The 16,086-nt window shown below is 40.5% G+C and overlaps 1 protein-coding gene across 1 annotated transcript in view; it reads left to right on the top strand.

The window, feature by feature from the left end:
- The first annotated feature begins 9,884 nt into the window (after positions 1 to 9,884).
- The window catches only part of LOC306876364 (mitogen-activated protein kinase kinase kinase kinase 4-like), a 49,555-nt gene continuing 43,353 nt past the window's right edge, over positions 9,885 to 16,086 (top strand). The window contains exons 1-2 of the mRNA XM_079427467.1: positions 9,885 to 10,154; positions 10,289 to 10,354. Coding sequence (XP_079283593.1) covers positions 10,098 to 10,154; positions 10,289 to 10,354 — 123 coding nt within the window. The 5' untranslated portion in view covers positions 9,885 to 10,097. The remainder of the gene's footprint in view (positions 10,155 to 10,288; positions 10,355 to 16,086) is intronic.

The following is a 16,086-nucleotide window of genomic DNA, read 5'->3' as shown; positions in this document are numbered from 1 at the left end:
CACGAACCACGAGTTCACTAGAGGAGATGAACACCCAGCGCAAAACCCCAAATAATGCCTGCAGAGCAGAATTAGGATTATACCCTCTCATTATCACAATAATTCATTGTGATAATGAAGAATCCATTCATGCCCACCTAATAAATAGTGATAGACGGACCCTCCACCACAATCAGGAGCTGACGCTAGAAAGAAACGCCCTCGGCCTTACTGCACAAACCTAAACGCATCTGACTGAAAATAAAAACCTAGCCAGACCAAACCAAATAATTCAAACACAGAAAGAGAAATACCTAAATCACTGGACAGAAGCAACAGCCCAACAAAATAAACTGAGATGGTATTTGGTCCTAAAGAAGGAATATAAACTGACAGAATACAGTGACTGACCCTCAGAAAAGTCCTGACCATGAACAGCGAGCACTTTCCAGCAGCCTGCCCTAATTACACACATTAGTGCCACGTTCTATCCCCACTTCACAACACACCACATAGACTTCCATCAGAAACCAGACAAGGACAAACTCCCTCAGCTGCTGAGAGAAAGCCCAGCCAGATGTGTGACTATATGCACACACTCCTTTATAAATATTACAACATTAAATTCTGTTACTAAATATATTCTCAGCGGTATTCCATGTTATATTTAAATCTATGGTGTGTGTGTGTGTTTGTGTGTGTTGTAAATTTGTATATATACTGTTATTGATGCTTTGGCAATGTACAAATTCCTTTCACTATGCCAACAAAGCTATTTGAATCTGAATCTGATAAAAGCAGTAATCCAACGGAAGAGGCATAGTTCTGCATCTTCACATGCTCCAGAACCCTCCTTGAGAACTCAAAATACATAAAAACAAACAAATGGGAGAGAGGAGTGCCAGCCAACCAAACAACAGCAACATCAAACAAAACACTTAAAATATGTGAGTGTAATAGGTCTGTCAAGTGCATCTGTGATCTGTGGTGAACTCTTTGTGGGTAAGTTTTGGTTCTCCATTCCAAATAAACTACAAGCATATTTCAGAGAACAGCTGAACGCTCTCCACACTATACTGTATATTTACAGAGGATTCACAACCGCTCAGGTGGAAGAGATGTTTAATGAGCTAGTATTTTTCATTCAGGCCATGAAATCAGTTGAAGAAATCTGTGTGTGATGTCTGATGGACAGAAATACGGTGTACTCCGGAACCACAAGCAGGAGGAACACGGCTGCTGTAGAGGTCCAAGCTTGATGGTGCCGTCTGTCTGTGAACGCTCAGGCTTCTCATCTCTCTCCACACACTGAACACATTCACACACATTCAGCCCTCAGAAGAGTGGAACTGAGCAGTGCTCTCATGCCTTCAGTGTCTGGACAAAAGAGAAGAGGCACTGACACAGAGACCAGAGGAGTTTAATAATATTCTGCTGACTGACATTTGCATAGCGTGTGAATATGACACATCTCTCCAAAAGCTCACAATCTCCCAATAAAGTACATTATTGTGAAATGTATTCACACAAACATAATCTGTTATGTCTTACATGAACGTTTAGTTAACGCTCGGGAGAAAATCTGATGTGTAACATTATATTAGATCCATGCATTACAGTAGGTCTCAATATAGATCTGTCTCGATGTTAATCAAACATTAAAAGAAAAGACAGAATCACTTGCTGCTCTTGATTAAACTACTGTTTATTTGCATCTTTGTTCATATTTTTAATAAGAAAGATAAAATAGCTATATTGTGAATAATAATATAGTACTTATTATTAAGAAAAGAATTGGAGGAAAATATGCAGCGTTGCTTTGTGATTTTACTTTGAAATCTTTAACTCTATTTTTCTCTAAATCAGATCTGCTGACTCTATCACCTTCAAACAGCTGTCGCTCTGTCATTTGTTTTCCAATTCCAACAAGTCATGTATAATTTTGAAAGTATTTTAACGGAGAATGTAAAAACAAAAAGAACAAATTTTTGAAAATGTGCTCATTCGGACTCCTTTTGCCTGCTCGGGTCACAGTGTATTCTGCTGTTAGTGTGCTCTAAACTCTGAGCTGTGTGTGTTTGGACAGAAGAAGCTGGTAGATGATCTTGGTAAGCAATTTGACCACATTGTAGTAAATATTTTCGGTGCATCATTACGATACCAGCAGACAAGCTAATCCAGCACAAATTAGTGCACAAAAAGTCACCCAAATGAAGTATTTGAACTACAGAATACACCACATCAACTCTTTCTTAAGTGTACCTTTGCAAACAAATTTTGAGTTTAAACTCTGAAACTAAACAAACTGAATAGTACTTTCTTGTTCATGAGCAATCTGAATTACTGTGGTACAGCTCTAGTGTCAAAGTTCAGTCGGAGAACAGCTCATCGAAGTCTTTCAACACATTCAGTTTTTAGCTCGTCTATTACTTTCACATCCCTATCTTTTCACAGGTTGTGCATCCAAGTATTGCCAGTATGTTGCTGTTGACCTCTTGAAACTGAATGTTGTGTGTTTGCTCTCCGTGTGTGAAGGTAAGATGAACTTGTCCCACAGGTGCCCTCTTGTGGCCAGAATATGTAATGAAGTGTATATTTGGAGTTTCCAGGGCCTTGAACACATCACATGCAGGATTTCAACTCATCTTTTTCTCTTTGTGTTTCTGTTCTGTGCGTTTCTGATTGTGTTGTTTGCACATCAGTGGTCCAGCATAGAAATCATCTTCTTCATCACCTCATCTTGTTCTACTGCCTGTGTTTTCTTGGTGGAGATTTGTTTTTACAGAGTGTGTGTGTGTGTGTGTGTGTGTGTGTGTGTGCTTCACATGTTTCTCCATAAGCTGGGCACATGTTGAAAATGTCATGTTTGCTTCATGGTGACCTTCTGTTGCACACGCTCTGGTTTTCTGTTCACTTTGTACTATTTTCCTTCCTCTTTTGTTTGTGTCTGACACTGCTGCATGGTTATTGGTTATCTGGTTATTGTTCACATCACTGACTAGCATGTTCATCTGGTTTGACGTTTGATCTCGTTGGCCTGACGGGCGTTGATCATATTTTTCAAGGTGAGGTTCGCTTCATGCAACGAACATTATGGTCTATAACGCTGATAAGTGAATCAGTCCAATGCCCAAATTCCCAGTCTTTTGCCTTGTGTTGAAGATCTGTCTCTCATGAATCCATTGTTTCTTCTGAGCCTTGTGCTCAAAAGTGTCTTTCTGGATGTCAAAATTGAAATCTCAATCATTTTTGGCCTTTTTTAATCACTTATAGCTTGTCCAAATTAAAAATACTTATTTCTTATGCAGTACATTATCATGGTGTGTTTATATTCTGAGGACTTTTAAGTTGACATGTATTTTCTGTTTCCTTTAGTCCCTGTGTTTAGTTCAGGGCTGCGTTCAGCCCTGAAAAAACGGTGCAAAACGTTTATTAAACGGAAACGGTGATGCGTTGAACACCCTGTTCTGATGACGCAAGTGTTGCAACTATGGCAGCTGAGAAGGCCATTCTTTGTGTTCTTTTTGAAGAATTTTAAGAGCCTGATAAAATCGGTATACATACATTTTTAATACTGCAAAATACGCTCGATGTTACAGTCACTGCTCTTGCCGTCCAGAATGATCAAATCCAAGGGATTTGTGGAAACTGTGGTTCTTAATTATTGTGATCCAACATTTGCCTCGCATTTCAGGATGAAAAGAAATTTCAGGTGAAGGATAATCCACTTCTTACCTCCGACACTGTGTTATGATCTATATGACCTTATTATTTTTATTGTGAGTATTAGGCTTATCATTATTGCTGATCACTGTTGTTGTGCTATGATATTGTAATATTTACAATTATATAATCAGAGGAGCATAGAAAAGTATATGAAAGTGTCACTCCACAATACAATAGCAAAATATATAAATATGTATAGTATTTTTATGTTACATTAATCAGTGTCTAGCACACCTTCCTGAGGAAAGGATATGGACCAGAAGACATTGCAATTACTGCATATTTAGACAGACTTAAAGAAGATCCAGATCTATACTTGTGCTCTTATTATTTAAGATATTTTGCCTTTTATGTAAATAAACATGTGCAAACAATATACTTGCTCTTGTGAATTTATTTAGATGTTAATTACATTTACTTACAAATTTATCATCATCATGTTGATATGCTATGTTACTATAAAACTCTTACGACAAACATGTCTTCTAATATCTTCAATAGTTGCGCATACCGAGCTGCAGCGGACACATATTAAATGACTTCACTTGGACCCTTTGTGCGATCTGTCTCTTTAATACCGTGTGGTTTATATACACGTTGCTGCTGATTGGGCTGACTTTTTTCACACACCCACCAAACAAGAGAAAACGTATCTCAAACTCCGTTGCACACCGTTTCCAGGAAATGTCGTTCAACCCGGAAACCGGAGCAAAACGTTGGGCACCGGTGTGAGCCTGAACTTGCCCCAGGTTTCCTTAGTTAGTGATTTGTTTACATAGTTACTCAGTGGTTTTCATGGTTACTTGTTGATTTTGCTCACCTGTTGCTTGTTTAGTTTGATCATTTGTGTATATCGTCACGTGCTTTCAGCTCGGTTGGTTTTAGTCAATATTATGGTTTTCTACTTGTTCCTGTATTGTGGAATTTGTACTTCAGACTGTTTTTGATCATTGCCGTTTTAACTGCTGGGAAATATCCTATCTTTTGTGCTCTGACTAATAGTAGTAATAATAATAATACTAATAATAAAATCCTGAATGATGTCAGGCCTCTGTCGTGTGTGTCATGTGTTCCCGCCTCTTGTTTCCTTATTTGGTTTGTTTCCTGTCCTCGTCTAGTGTGATCATTAGTTAATTCTTGTCCAGCCGTGTACGTCTAATTATCTATGATTATCCTGTGTATTTATAGTCCTGTCTGTTCAGTTTGATTTGGTCTGGTCTACTCGTTACTGCCCTGCCTGCCTGCCTTGCCCTGCCCTGCCCTGCCTTGCCTTGATGTCTGATGTAAAGACTGTTATTTTGAAGTTACATCCTTGTCTGCGTGTTCCTCGTTCCTCCCTGCTGTGTGCACCGTGACAGAAGACCAGACCAAAACAGTAAACGGCGCCCACTCACCGTGTTTTGTTTTTTCGTTTTTGAAAAGTACTTTTTTGTTCCTGTCTGTTTGTCCCACGGCAAGGAAGTCGCCGCTCGTAATCCTGCCATAGCCCACTGCAAGTCGGCGTGGGAGTTCGCTGGGATCACAGCGAGTGTAGTGAGTCCGCTGGCCGCGAGTCAAGCAAACCCGCCGTTCACGGGAGATCGATGCCTCCATCCGCAACTCACCCAGCCTGCCAGCCCACCGCTGACTCAAGCCTGCCGGCCGCCGCCATGAATCCAGTTCCCCAATCACGACCAGGAGTGCCGTACCATGTCCCCAGAGACATGTTGTAAGTCGTGTTGTGTCCACAGGAGCAGTTTTAATCCAGTCCGGTCTTGTCTTGTCCACAGAGACTCGTCGAGGGCAGGCAGCTCCTCTAATCATGACCGAGGAGGCCATTCCCAGCCGCGTGACCCTCCTGTCGCAGAAGTGGAAGCGGTTCCTGAGGCAACCCTGTGAGGGCCCCTGACTCCACGTCATGCCCAGTATGGACCTCAGCTTACGAGCTCACCAACGGAGGGCTTCCTGCTCCTGTAGAGTGTCTTGTTCCTGTGTGGACTGTCCTGTCATGTCCTGTGTGTCTAGCCCTGGAGGGCTCCTAATACCCCCAATCTGGCCCATGGAAATTCTTTTTTGGGGGGGGGATGTAGAAGGGTTCCGGCTGGAGTGGACTCCTGAGCTCCCTGCACCGCCATGGCCTCCAGAGCTGCCAGCTCCGCCTTGGCCTCCGTCTGTCTGTTCTACTCTAGAGGTCCTGTGTTCCTTTTCGTGTCTGTCCTGAGGGGCCTCCAGAGCAACCACCCCCCCTCAGCGAATACTTGCCTCAAAGGCATGAGAAGTATATGTATAGAAAGCTTTAAATGTCTAATTTTAAATTAACCAATTCAAGACGAAAATAAATAATCTCTTTTTATGTAATCCGTATGAAAGTAAGGAGTGGTACAGTTTCTCCTGTCTCTCCTCATTTTCTCGCCACTAGTTTGTTACCTTGGTTACTCCTTGATTGATTAGTGTCCTCATCTGTGTTTGATTGGTTTGGTCTGTCTATTTAAGTTTTGAGTTTTCCTCAGTTCATGGTCTGTTCTCGTGGAGTTATGGTGGTTTGCATTGTGTTCACATGTATTCCTAAGAGTTTGAGTTTGTTTAAAGAGATAACGACTGCTGCATTTCGATCCTACTTTATTGCACCATTGCAGCAGACCAATCATGACACATGCATAATATTATCAGAACGTCATCAGAATCAGCCAATAAAGGCTTAAAATGTAAACGCTGGCATCGGCCCGATATGAAAAATGATGCCAATAGTCTTGCTGAAAAGATGAATAACTCACCTGTGCTCATTCTTGAAGCCAACTTTTGCCTGAATGATGATTAGATTCACGGTTTTGAATCATCACATTTAATTACAGAATGATGCGTCCGGTATGTGATGTCATCAGTCAGTAGCCTGTTCAGCAGCGGCAGACTCTCCCAGCTCCTAATGCCCATCCGGTAAGGCCTTTTATTTACTTAGGGGCATAGTTATTTTTAAAGCTTTCAACATACGCTCATTATAAAAATAACTTTATTAATGTTTATTTAGTTTTTGCTCAATTTGTTTATACTCTCTTCACAGGACAGACTTGGTGTTGTTTTCAAACAAAAGTAAGTTGCAAGGCAGAAAAGTTAAATTAATTTATGACAAAATGTTTCAGAAATATGAAAGATTCTGCACTATTTGTATGATCAAATACAGATATTTATCTGAAAATGTAAAACTCTATATCGGAGATATACAATTACTTTGTCCTTGCACCTGTTCAAACGCTGAGTGCCCGCGGCCAAATATTCGTCACATAATGAGTGTACGCACAGTGCTATCTTTTAAAAATGATTATTTCACTTTGAAAAGCCACAGAAACTCTTAAGTAATTAAGCAAATCTAATATTATTTGTTGCACAAGCTGTGAAACGGTCCTAAAAGTAAACATCTATATTTGAAACAAATGTATTCTGCGCATGTAACAAGGCAACATATGTATTTGGCCTATTTCATGTCACAATTCACACCAATAACATCTCAACATTTCCAATAGTTTATTAATCTTCCTGTGTTCTGTTTACTCGTCCATCTTTAATCAACTATTTTTTATATTGACATAGGACATCAATTAACCTGGATCACAGTAACAATATTCAGTATCAAGTTTTCTTTATCTCTCACAAATCACAAACACCGATAGAAAGCTACTAATGCGAGAGGCGGCATTTCTTTGATTGGCCAGGGTGGAGAAGGATGGTTCATATGAAGTTATGGCAATCAGCAAACCATGATGCAGATGCTCGTTTGTCAAGAAAGCATGACTACTCGTTTTTATGCCATTCATGTGAGAGAAGCTGGATTTATTTAATTATTTATTCGTTTATTTAACAGGGACAATGCAGTATAACATTGCTACAATTTATAGCAGCCGATGCTCCACATATAGGCTTCTAGCCAAAGGCTCATTTGCAGGCTGCAAGTCCCTGGTTAGGCTTGTTTAACAACAGAAAACAATAACACACAAAAAAAAACAAGCTAAAATAAAAATAAATAAATAAAAAGCTGAGACTGTGTATGACCATCAGTGTTCACAAACCTGCTTTTGTTTGAACCAAGTTTCTTTCACATTTTCAGTTCAGTTGGCAGGCTGCTCCAAAGCAGTGTATCTTGAACTGAAAATGTGGATTGTGCAAATTTAGTTTTTCTCTTTGGTACTGTACAATCCTCTTGTAGTGATCCCTTTACTTCTCTGTTTTGATATTAATTGCATATAATTTAATATATATAATATAATTTCTGGAGCAAGATTATTTACATTTTTAATAACCATTTATAAAATTTTCAAAACTAAGCAAACTATATTTTTGTAAAGTATTAAAATGATGTCATCTATTTGGTTTCTTATCCAAAATGTGTAGTGTTTGTTTATATAGAGATCTAACAGGTTTGATAGTCAGCTGAGAAACCTGACTCCAGATAGTCACACAATAAGATAAATGCGAAAAGACAATTGCATGTATAACTTTGCCGCTTTTAGAGATATATAGGGTCTAATCATGTAATCATTGTTAACTGTCTCTATTGCCTTTTGATTGATATTAATTATAAAACCACTCATTTCATTCCTTCTAATTGAAAAACACATTGAGACAGTTTTTGAACAGTTCAAGGAAAAACCGTTGTTTTGCAGCCAATGTGACACACCAGTCATTTAATTTGTTAATATTTCTGCAGCTAAGCATGGAGTCTGTGCCGATACATAAATGACTGTGTCATCTGCATATAGCTGACATTTAGATTGCTTGCAACAATTTGGTAAATCGTTGACATATAAGGAAAACAAAATGGACCCAAAATTGACCCGTGAAGGAGACCCATCTCATTGTTTCGTAAAGCTGATCTTGAATTATTTATTTTAACACACTGATCTCGAGATTCTAAATATGATCTAAACCAATTTATTGCCTGCTGAGAGAAGCTAAACAAATTTAATTTATGTAGGAGAATTTCATGATTTCATGATCCTTTTTGAGATACTACTACATAGCCATTATCTAAAGCTCCCTTAATAAATTCTGTGAAAAAGCAGTTTGCCATTTCTGTCGAATACTTAATACTCTAAACAGTTTGGTTTTAGGCCTAAGTTTTTCTTAATGGTTGATAAGTTGTTCAGCTACCAACTTTACCAAAATTTTAGAGATTGCAGGGAACCTTCGTCAAGCCATGTGAGAAATTAATGCGCTTTTGCGGAAATATAGCATGCATCTTCTTTGGAAAATGTCTCTTGCATAAAATGCAGCCCCGCTGTGGGCATGTCGAAATCATTGAATCTTGTTGCAAAGTTATCCCTCAGTTTATTCAGACATTGTTGGAGTGACTGGCACTTGCGGATGACTTAATAAAATCACGGAGTGTGGGGAAGCAGAGCAAGTCAAATTGGAGGAGAAAACATTCAGTTTCTTTACAGTTTTTAATGAGATTGACCACGGTTTTATCCCTCCCTTGTACTGTCAGATTAAGCACATTCAAATCATGAAAGATATTGCTTAAAAAGCACATCTGTGATATGAATCCATTGTCCAGCATTTGAGATTGAGTCACAGTTTTCTCCCTGAGTTCACAGACCTTCTGGAAGGCATTTTTAAATGATTAATTAATTTAAATAGTCGCCTCCCATAAATGTACAGATCGATAGAGAAACTCCTACAAACGCATATTCAATAAGGTGAGTAGCAAAAATAACTGTGCACGCCTTTTCAGCTCTAATTTCCCACTGCATGTCTTTAGTAAATCCTGATGTGGTTTTTAACACCAAATGAGGGTTTGAGCTGGTGTAAACCGATAGTAAATCTGGCTCGTAGTATCCTGATTCGCATAAGTATTATATATATATATATACTTAAGTATAATGTTGTAGATATGTTGCCAAGGGTGTGTTTGGTGAAGAGGTCATAGCCATGCTTTATTGTAAATAAACACACAGCTATAATAATGTATATTAATGAGATTCATCTTGAATATTTGAAATGGTTTTTATTGAAGTCAGTATAAATTAACAGCAGTATATGATGATATGATGTTCTATTTAAGTATTTTTGCACTACAGTAAATGCATTACTGTGATGTATTTATTTAAAACAAAGTTGATATCTATCTATCTATCTATCTATCTATCTATCTCTTTATATGCACATCTCTAGTTGAGTGTTTCCGCGGATGGTCCTCCCTCGTCCCTCCCCTCGGCTGTCTCTGCCCACTCCTCCGCCATGCACTGACCCAGACTCCGCTGCGCTTCATCATCACCGTCATCATCCTCATCCTCATCGCGAACAATAGAGCGAGGCTGCAGGCCTGATCGCACGCGCGGCGCGAGGATAGCGATGATCAGCGGCGTCTGAAGCGCACGGAAGAAACGCGGAATCGCTTCAGACTCGAGAAATCGGCGAAGATGGCGAACGACTCTCCGGCGAAGAGCCTGGTGGACATCGACCTCGCGTCTCTGCGGGTGAGCGGCTCTGTCCGGGTGTCTCCGCGGGGCTCGGGGCTCGCTGCGGCGGGCTGAGTCCGGATCCGCTCCGCTCATGTTCGCGGGGATCGCGTCTCTTATTAACCAGTGCGATGCTCTTTGTGTGATTGCAGGACCCTGCTGGTATTTTTGAGCTGGTGGAAGTGGTCGGCAATGGCACCTACGGACAAGTGTACAAGGTCGGTGTCGATTGAGTTTTACTACATTCACAATGAGCTTTACTGCATCTTCGAGACTACTCCACTATAGTTTTACAGCAGAATAGTAATTTCTATTGAAGTCGAGCGGTTTATCAGAGATTGAGCTGGGTGTGATCTGCTGCGCATGCGCAGAGACACTCAATGCGACAAAAAAAACCACATTGATTATAAACCGGCTCTGAAGCAGTGTTTCACACAGATATAAACGAGTTCAGCTCTGGATCTGTGCAGCACATTATTACAGTGAAGAAACGCGGCTGTTTCAGTCCTGTGTGACAGGCAGAGATTCAGCCGTGACTCTTAACAGCTCATTTTTGGATCTGACTGCCATAGATTGAGAGATTCTGTTTTACACAGTACTGAATAAAAAAAAGCCAGATATCTGTTCTGGATAATAGCAGGCTGTCAGTCGTGTCACAGAGGCATCGGTCTGCTCTGAAGAAGACCTTCCTGACTGCTTACTTTCTTACAGTCTGAGGTCATGCTGCTGTTTCTGAAGCATTCATGTATTTCCTTAAATCACAGTGCTGTCCCTGACCAGCTTCAAAGTGCCAGATCAGCCAGAAATAAGCCTTCGGTCCTCAGTAGCCGTGGTTCCACTGTGGGGCCAGAAGCGGGCGTGCTAGCGCGTTTCCACTGTGTCTCGATGGGGCCTCGGCGGGCCCCTGGGGGCCACAGAATACCTCGGGCTGGAGGAGTGCTCATGAACAAGGCAGTTTATCTGAGCCTCCGCTGCTTATTTAACATGTTTTCATAACAAGCTATCAACATTTAAAACTATATTAATGTCAAAACTCGCTTTCAGATGCCAGCTAGTGTCTGAATTAAGAAACGATTGCGACCCGATGGGAATTCTGATCACCGCATGAAGCAGAAGTGTATTATACTCGATGCTAAACGCTGCATAGCCTACGCTAACAATCATGATAATAAAAACACAGTATGCTAATGAAAATATAAGAGACAACTTGAAGAACTTAGATAAATCATATACGATTATAATCATGTATTGGTTTCATATTTGTTCTGTCTGATCAGTGTGTCTTTGTTAATACAGGACCTCATGTCATAAATTGCATCTACTCCGTGTAACTCGTATAACTCAGATTTTCAGTCTGGCTCCCTCTGCTGCTTCGGCTGAAAGGATAACAGTACAGTCTAACCTCCTCAGATTACATGCATCGTGGAGAATTCATATAAAAGCTCATTCTTTCTAAACAAATTCGATGGAAACACACGAGGGTTTATCAGTATTTTTCTGTAGTGTTTTATGTGTGCGTATTTGGACTAAAAAGCCCTAATGGAGTTGCTGTCGTCACAAATAAACGGAGCGGCTGCGACTGAACAAGTAGCTTATACGTGTTCTCTCTTTGTCAAATAATGATAACTACCTGTTTGATTTAGCATGCTGACACAACTTAATGAATTACTATTTTTATCGTAAATCATCGGTATTTAAAAATATCAACACTGAAGCCTTAAATCTTTATGTAATGACCATATGTCCATTTCTTGTTTTATGATATAGGTTTTGTTATTTTCTCCTCGCTGGGGTCATGTGACGTTTTCTTCAGAGAGGCGTGTTAAGGGTGTGTTTTACAGTAGCGCTGGCCTGGCAGTGGAAAAGAGCCTATTTACTCTCCCTCATGTGCCAAAACCACAAGACTTCGATTTTTAACTTTTTTTTTTTTTTTTTTTTTTTTTAAATGAAGCCAAAAATATTTCTGTCCTTTCATTGAAAGTCCATGCAATCAAAATTCTCAAGCTTAAAATGCATATGAATCGATATGATCAACATATTTAATTTAGGCTTTTATTGACATGTAAACATTGATCAACACACACACACCGGCTATATGTTTTTAGATTAGCCTAGTTTGTGAAAGTATGCAGTAATAAAGCGACAAGCCCCTTGAAGCTGTGGTTTACAGTGAATTTATAACAGCTAAGGGGCGTTGTTATGCATGACGTGAAGCCTAACAACGGCCCTTTTACATTAAAAACGTTACAACAGTGAATTCACTTTCAGCCGTCAGATCAAATCATGGCTGAAGAAAGAGATGGCAGTAATTGTGCATCACTGCAGTCACAGCAGGAAGTGCAGAGACACGATGTCCCACAATGCACCACACTCACTTCAGCCTCACATCAGCGTGAGAGAGAGGAGACCGAGCCGGGTGGAACGCACATAAACTGAGCTGCAGAAACATGCTCCGCTGCTGTAATCGAAGGGCTTTTGGCTGGGTGCTCAACACTTTGGCATCATACTCTCACCTGCAGATACTGTGGTGTGTGTGTTTATGATGGAATATTGTGATTTTGCTGATGTTGTGCAGCTCTAGCCTGTGTTTATCCTCCAGATCCTGTGAGAACACAGCAATCTTGAACCTACAGTGACATCTCATCTTCACTGACACTGACAATTTTGCAGCCAGTGACCACACCGAGTCAGATTTGTACAGAAATCAATCCAGGCCACATTCAGATGTGCTTAGAAGTGAGACTTATTGAGGCCTGTGCTGTCAGATTGGAGTTCAGCTTGTGTGTGCGCCCGTGTGTGTGTGAAGTGACATACGGCCAAGTATGGTGACCCATACTCGGAATTCGTGCTCTGCATTTAACCCATCCAACGTGCACACACACAGCAGTGAACACACACACACACACACACACACACACACAGCAGTGAACACACACACACACACACACACACACACACACACCGTGAACACACACCTGGATTTATTCTGCGGCGCCCGGGGAGCAGTTGGGGGTTCGGTGTCTTGCTCAAGGGCACCTCAGTCGTGGTATTGAGGGTGGAGAGAGTGCTGGACATTCACTCCCCCCACCTACAATCCCTGCCGGCCCGAGACTCGAACCCACAACCTTTGGATTACGAGTCCGACTCTCTAACCATTAGGCCACGACTTCGTGTGTGTTGTGTGTTATGTGTGTGTGTCTGTCTGTCTGTCTGTGAGTGAGTGAGTGAGTGAGTGGATCTGTGTGTGTCAAATAAAAAAAATTAAAAGAAAGCCTCCATAGCGTGACGTGAGGTAAACGGCAAAGATAACAAACTTTTCAAAATGAAAACAAAAAGTCAAACTAAACCGGCTGTCAGTGACGGGACTTGCATGTTTTTTCCCACAAGAATACTGACATGTTCACCTTCTATTTTACTTTAGCTTGAAAACCAAATCCTCCGTCCGCCATCGTTTCCTCGATATTCGCGTCATTATGTGCACACCGTCGTGCTCGTGCTGACGCGGCGAGTATAAAGCAGGCTCACTCTCACACTGAAAGCCCTCTCTTCACGTGATCGGTGAAATCTCTCTGCAGTGCTCGCCGTATGGAGCAGAGCAGATCATGCACTCGTGCAAATGAGACCACGTCAAACTTTAACTCGCACATTCTCAAAAAAAATAGTTGCAAATGTGACTATTTTGTTGGCAGTCTAGAGCCCCATTTCAGAATTGAGGCTTGTGACTGTCCAGATGAATGGGTTGCTGAATCATTGACTCGATTTATTCAAAAACGTGGATTCATTCAGTAACAAATAGGTATTTACAATTTATAGATTCAGTATTGGTATCGGCTCCGATGTGGTCATTCTCTGCCGGATTGGGTATTGGTTAGACGAGACCGATCCAAATCCCATATTGTGCGTATACTATTCTGTGTTATTAAGTCCCATGAAAGGCACAAAAACATTATAAAGCACCATAAAGTTTTTGTGCACTATATTTGAAGTGTTCTGAAGCTGCTCCATTGTTTAATGTGAGGTACAGATGAGTATTTAAGTGGAAGTTGATGTAAACTCTTCTCTCCGCTGCGGCTGTCTGTCATCTTCCGTTCAGCGTTTAAACTGTGTCTTTAGGTTACGAGTCAAACTCTCTTCAAGAGCGCTCAATAACTGAGATTTAAAACTGTTCAAAGAAAAGGCTCAAACTCGCACAGATATAATACACTACACATTAATATCTCTTCTCTTTGTGCTTTGAACTTCTCTATGCGGAGCGCTGTGACTCTGTTGCTTCATTCTGGACATGGGAAGCTCAAAAGTGCTTTGTGCCGCTCTGTATTGAGCCTTTTGCATTATAATAGTGTTGCTCAGTGAAAGATTATTAATCGTCTTTCTTGTTCTGTCCTATCTATCATATGTTGCTGCTTCATTACTGTGCTATACAGTTGTAAGAAATGTCTTTTGATTTATAATATATATTTATCTATAAATATTTACTTGTTTTTCATGAATGTATTTTACAACAATACAAAGAGCAATGTGTAACATTTTACTAGATTTAGTCCTACACTTATTCACTTATATTTGTTCCCCTCTAAATAATGTTATTTCACTCAATGTTTAGATTTTATAGCATTATTGTGCACTTAGGATTTTTATTTTTAAATAATAAAAAATAAAGTAAAACTTGGAAAAAAAAGATGAAATAGATTTAGCCGTCTGACAACTGACTGTGAACATAGTTTGCTGTTAATCGACTGAAATATGAGCATCGTTTCTTGAAGGAGCTCCAGAGATGAGAAATCCCTGCTGTAGACCATGTGCTGTCATTTATGAATCTGAAAAAGTGTGACGATCACATGCAGCAGCCGTCTCAAATGTTGTTTCTTCAGGTTTGGGATGATTTTGTGTATTCCAGCACGGATGTGTTTGGACAGATGAGGAGTTGAGGGTGAACTCAGATCAGTGTTTATGACTCTTTGAGTGTGACCGAGCGATGGCTTCTCAACTAAACACACTGCTGTTCTTCCTCGGTGTGTGTCCATTGTTTTTCTTTGTGTCGGCCAATGAGGCGTGAGCTTCAGGTCACATGTCCAGAGCTGCGGCAGACACTCGCTGGAGCTCTAGGTGGCGCTGAAACACAGAAGACTAATTCATGTCCAGCAGGGATGTGTTTGACTCCACACACACACACACACACACACACACGTCAGATATCACGCTTAGGGATGGGTATCATTAAGGTTTTAACGGTATTACTACTCTTACCGATACTGCTTATCGATCCGGTACTTTAACGGTATTCTTATCGGTACTTTTTGTTTTATATATATGACCGATTAGGAGCTGAATTAACATTGATTTATATTCCGAAATGTAAAATAATTTTTTTGTTAAATTAATATAAAACATCAATTGTACCAGTGTGCAGGCATTTTTAGTGTTTTATATACATAAGATAAGTAAAGTAAAGTAATGACGTATTGTCAAGTATGGTGACCCATACTCGAAATTGGTGCTCTGCGTTTAACCCATCCAAGTGCACACACACAGCAGTGAGTAGTGAACAAATGCGCACACACACACACACACACACACAGCAGTGAACACACACCCGGAGCAGTGGGCAGCATTTATGCTGCGGCGCCCGGGGAGCAGTTGGGGGTTCGGTGTCTTGCTCAAGGGCACCTCAGTCGTGGTATTGAGGGTGGAGAGAGCGCTGGACATTCACTCCCCCCACCTACAATCCCTGCCGGCCCGAGACTCAAACCCGCAACCTTTGGATCACGAGTCCGACTCTCTAACCATTAGGCCACGACTTCCCCATAAGATACAGTAAGAACATGAACAAAGAAACAAAGTTAAACAAACTGACAAATACAATAAAACAAATATACAAATGAAATAAACAGTGCTTTCATTTTTCCATGAAGGTCTACTAATATTAATGTTCAGGTAAGTAATAGCTACA

This window comes from Barbus barbus (assembly GCF_936440315.1).
Source record: "Barbus barbus genome assembly, chromosome: 10".
NCBI lineage: Eukaryota > Metazoa > Chordata > Actinopteri > Cypriniformes > Cyprinidae > Barbus > Barbus barbus.
Note: the sequence above shows the minus strand (reverse complement) of the source record. Positions and strands in the feature narration are given on the sequence as shown.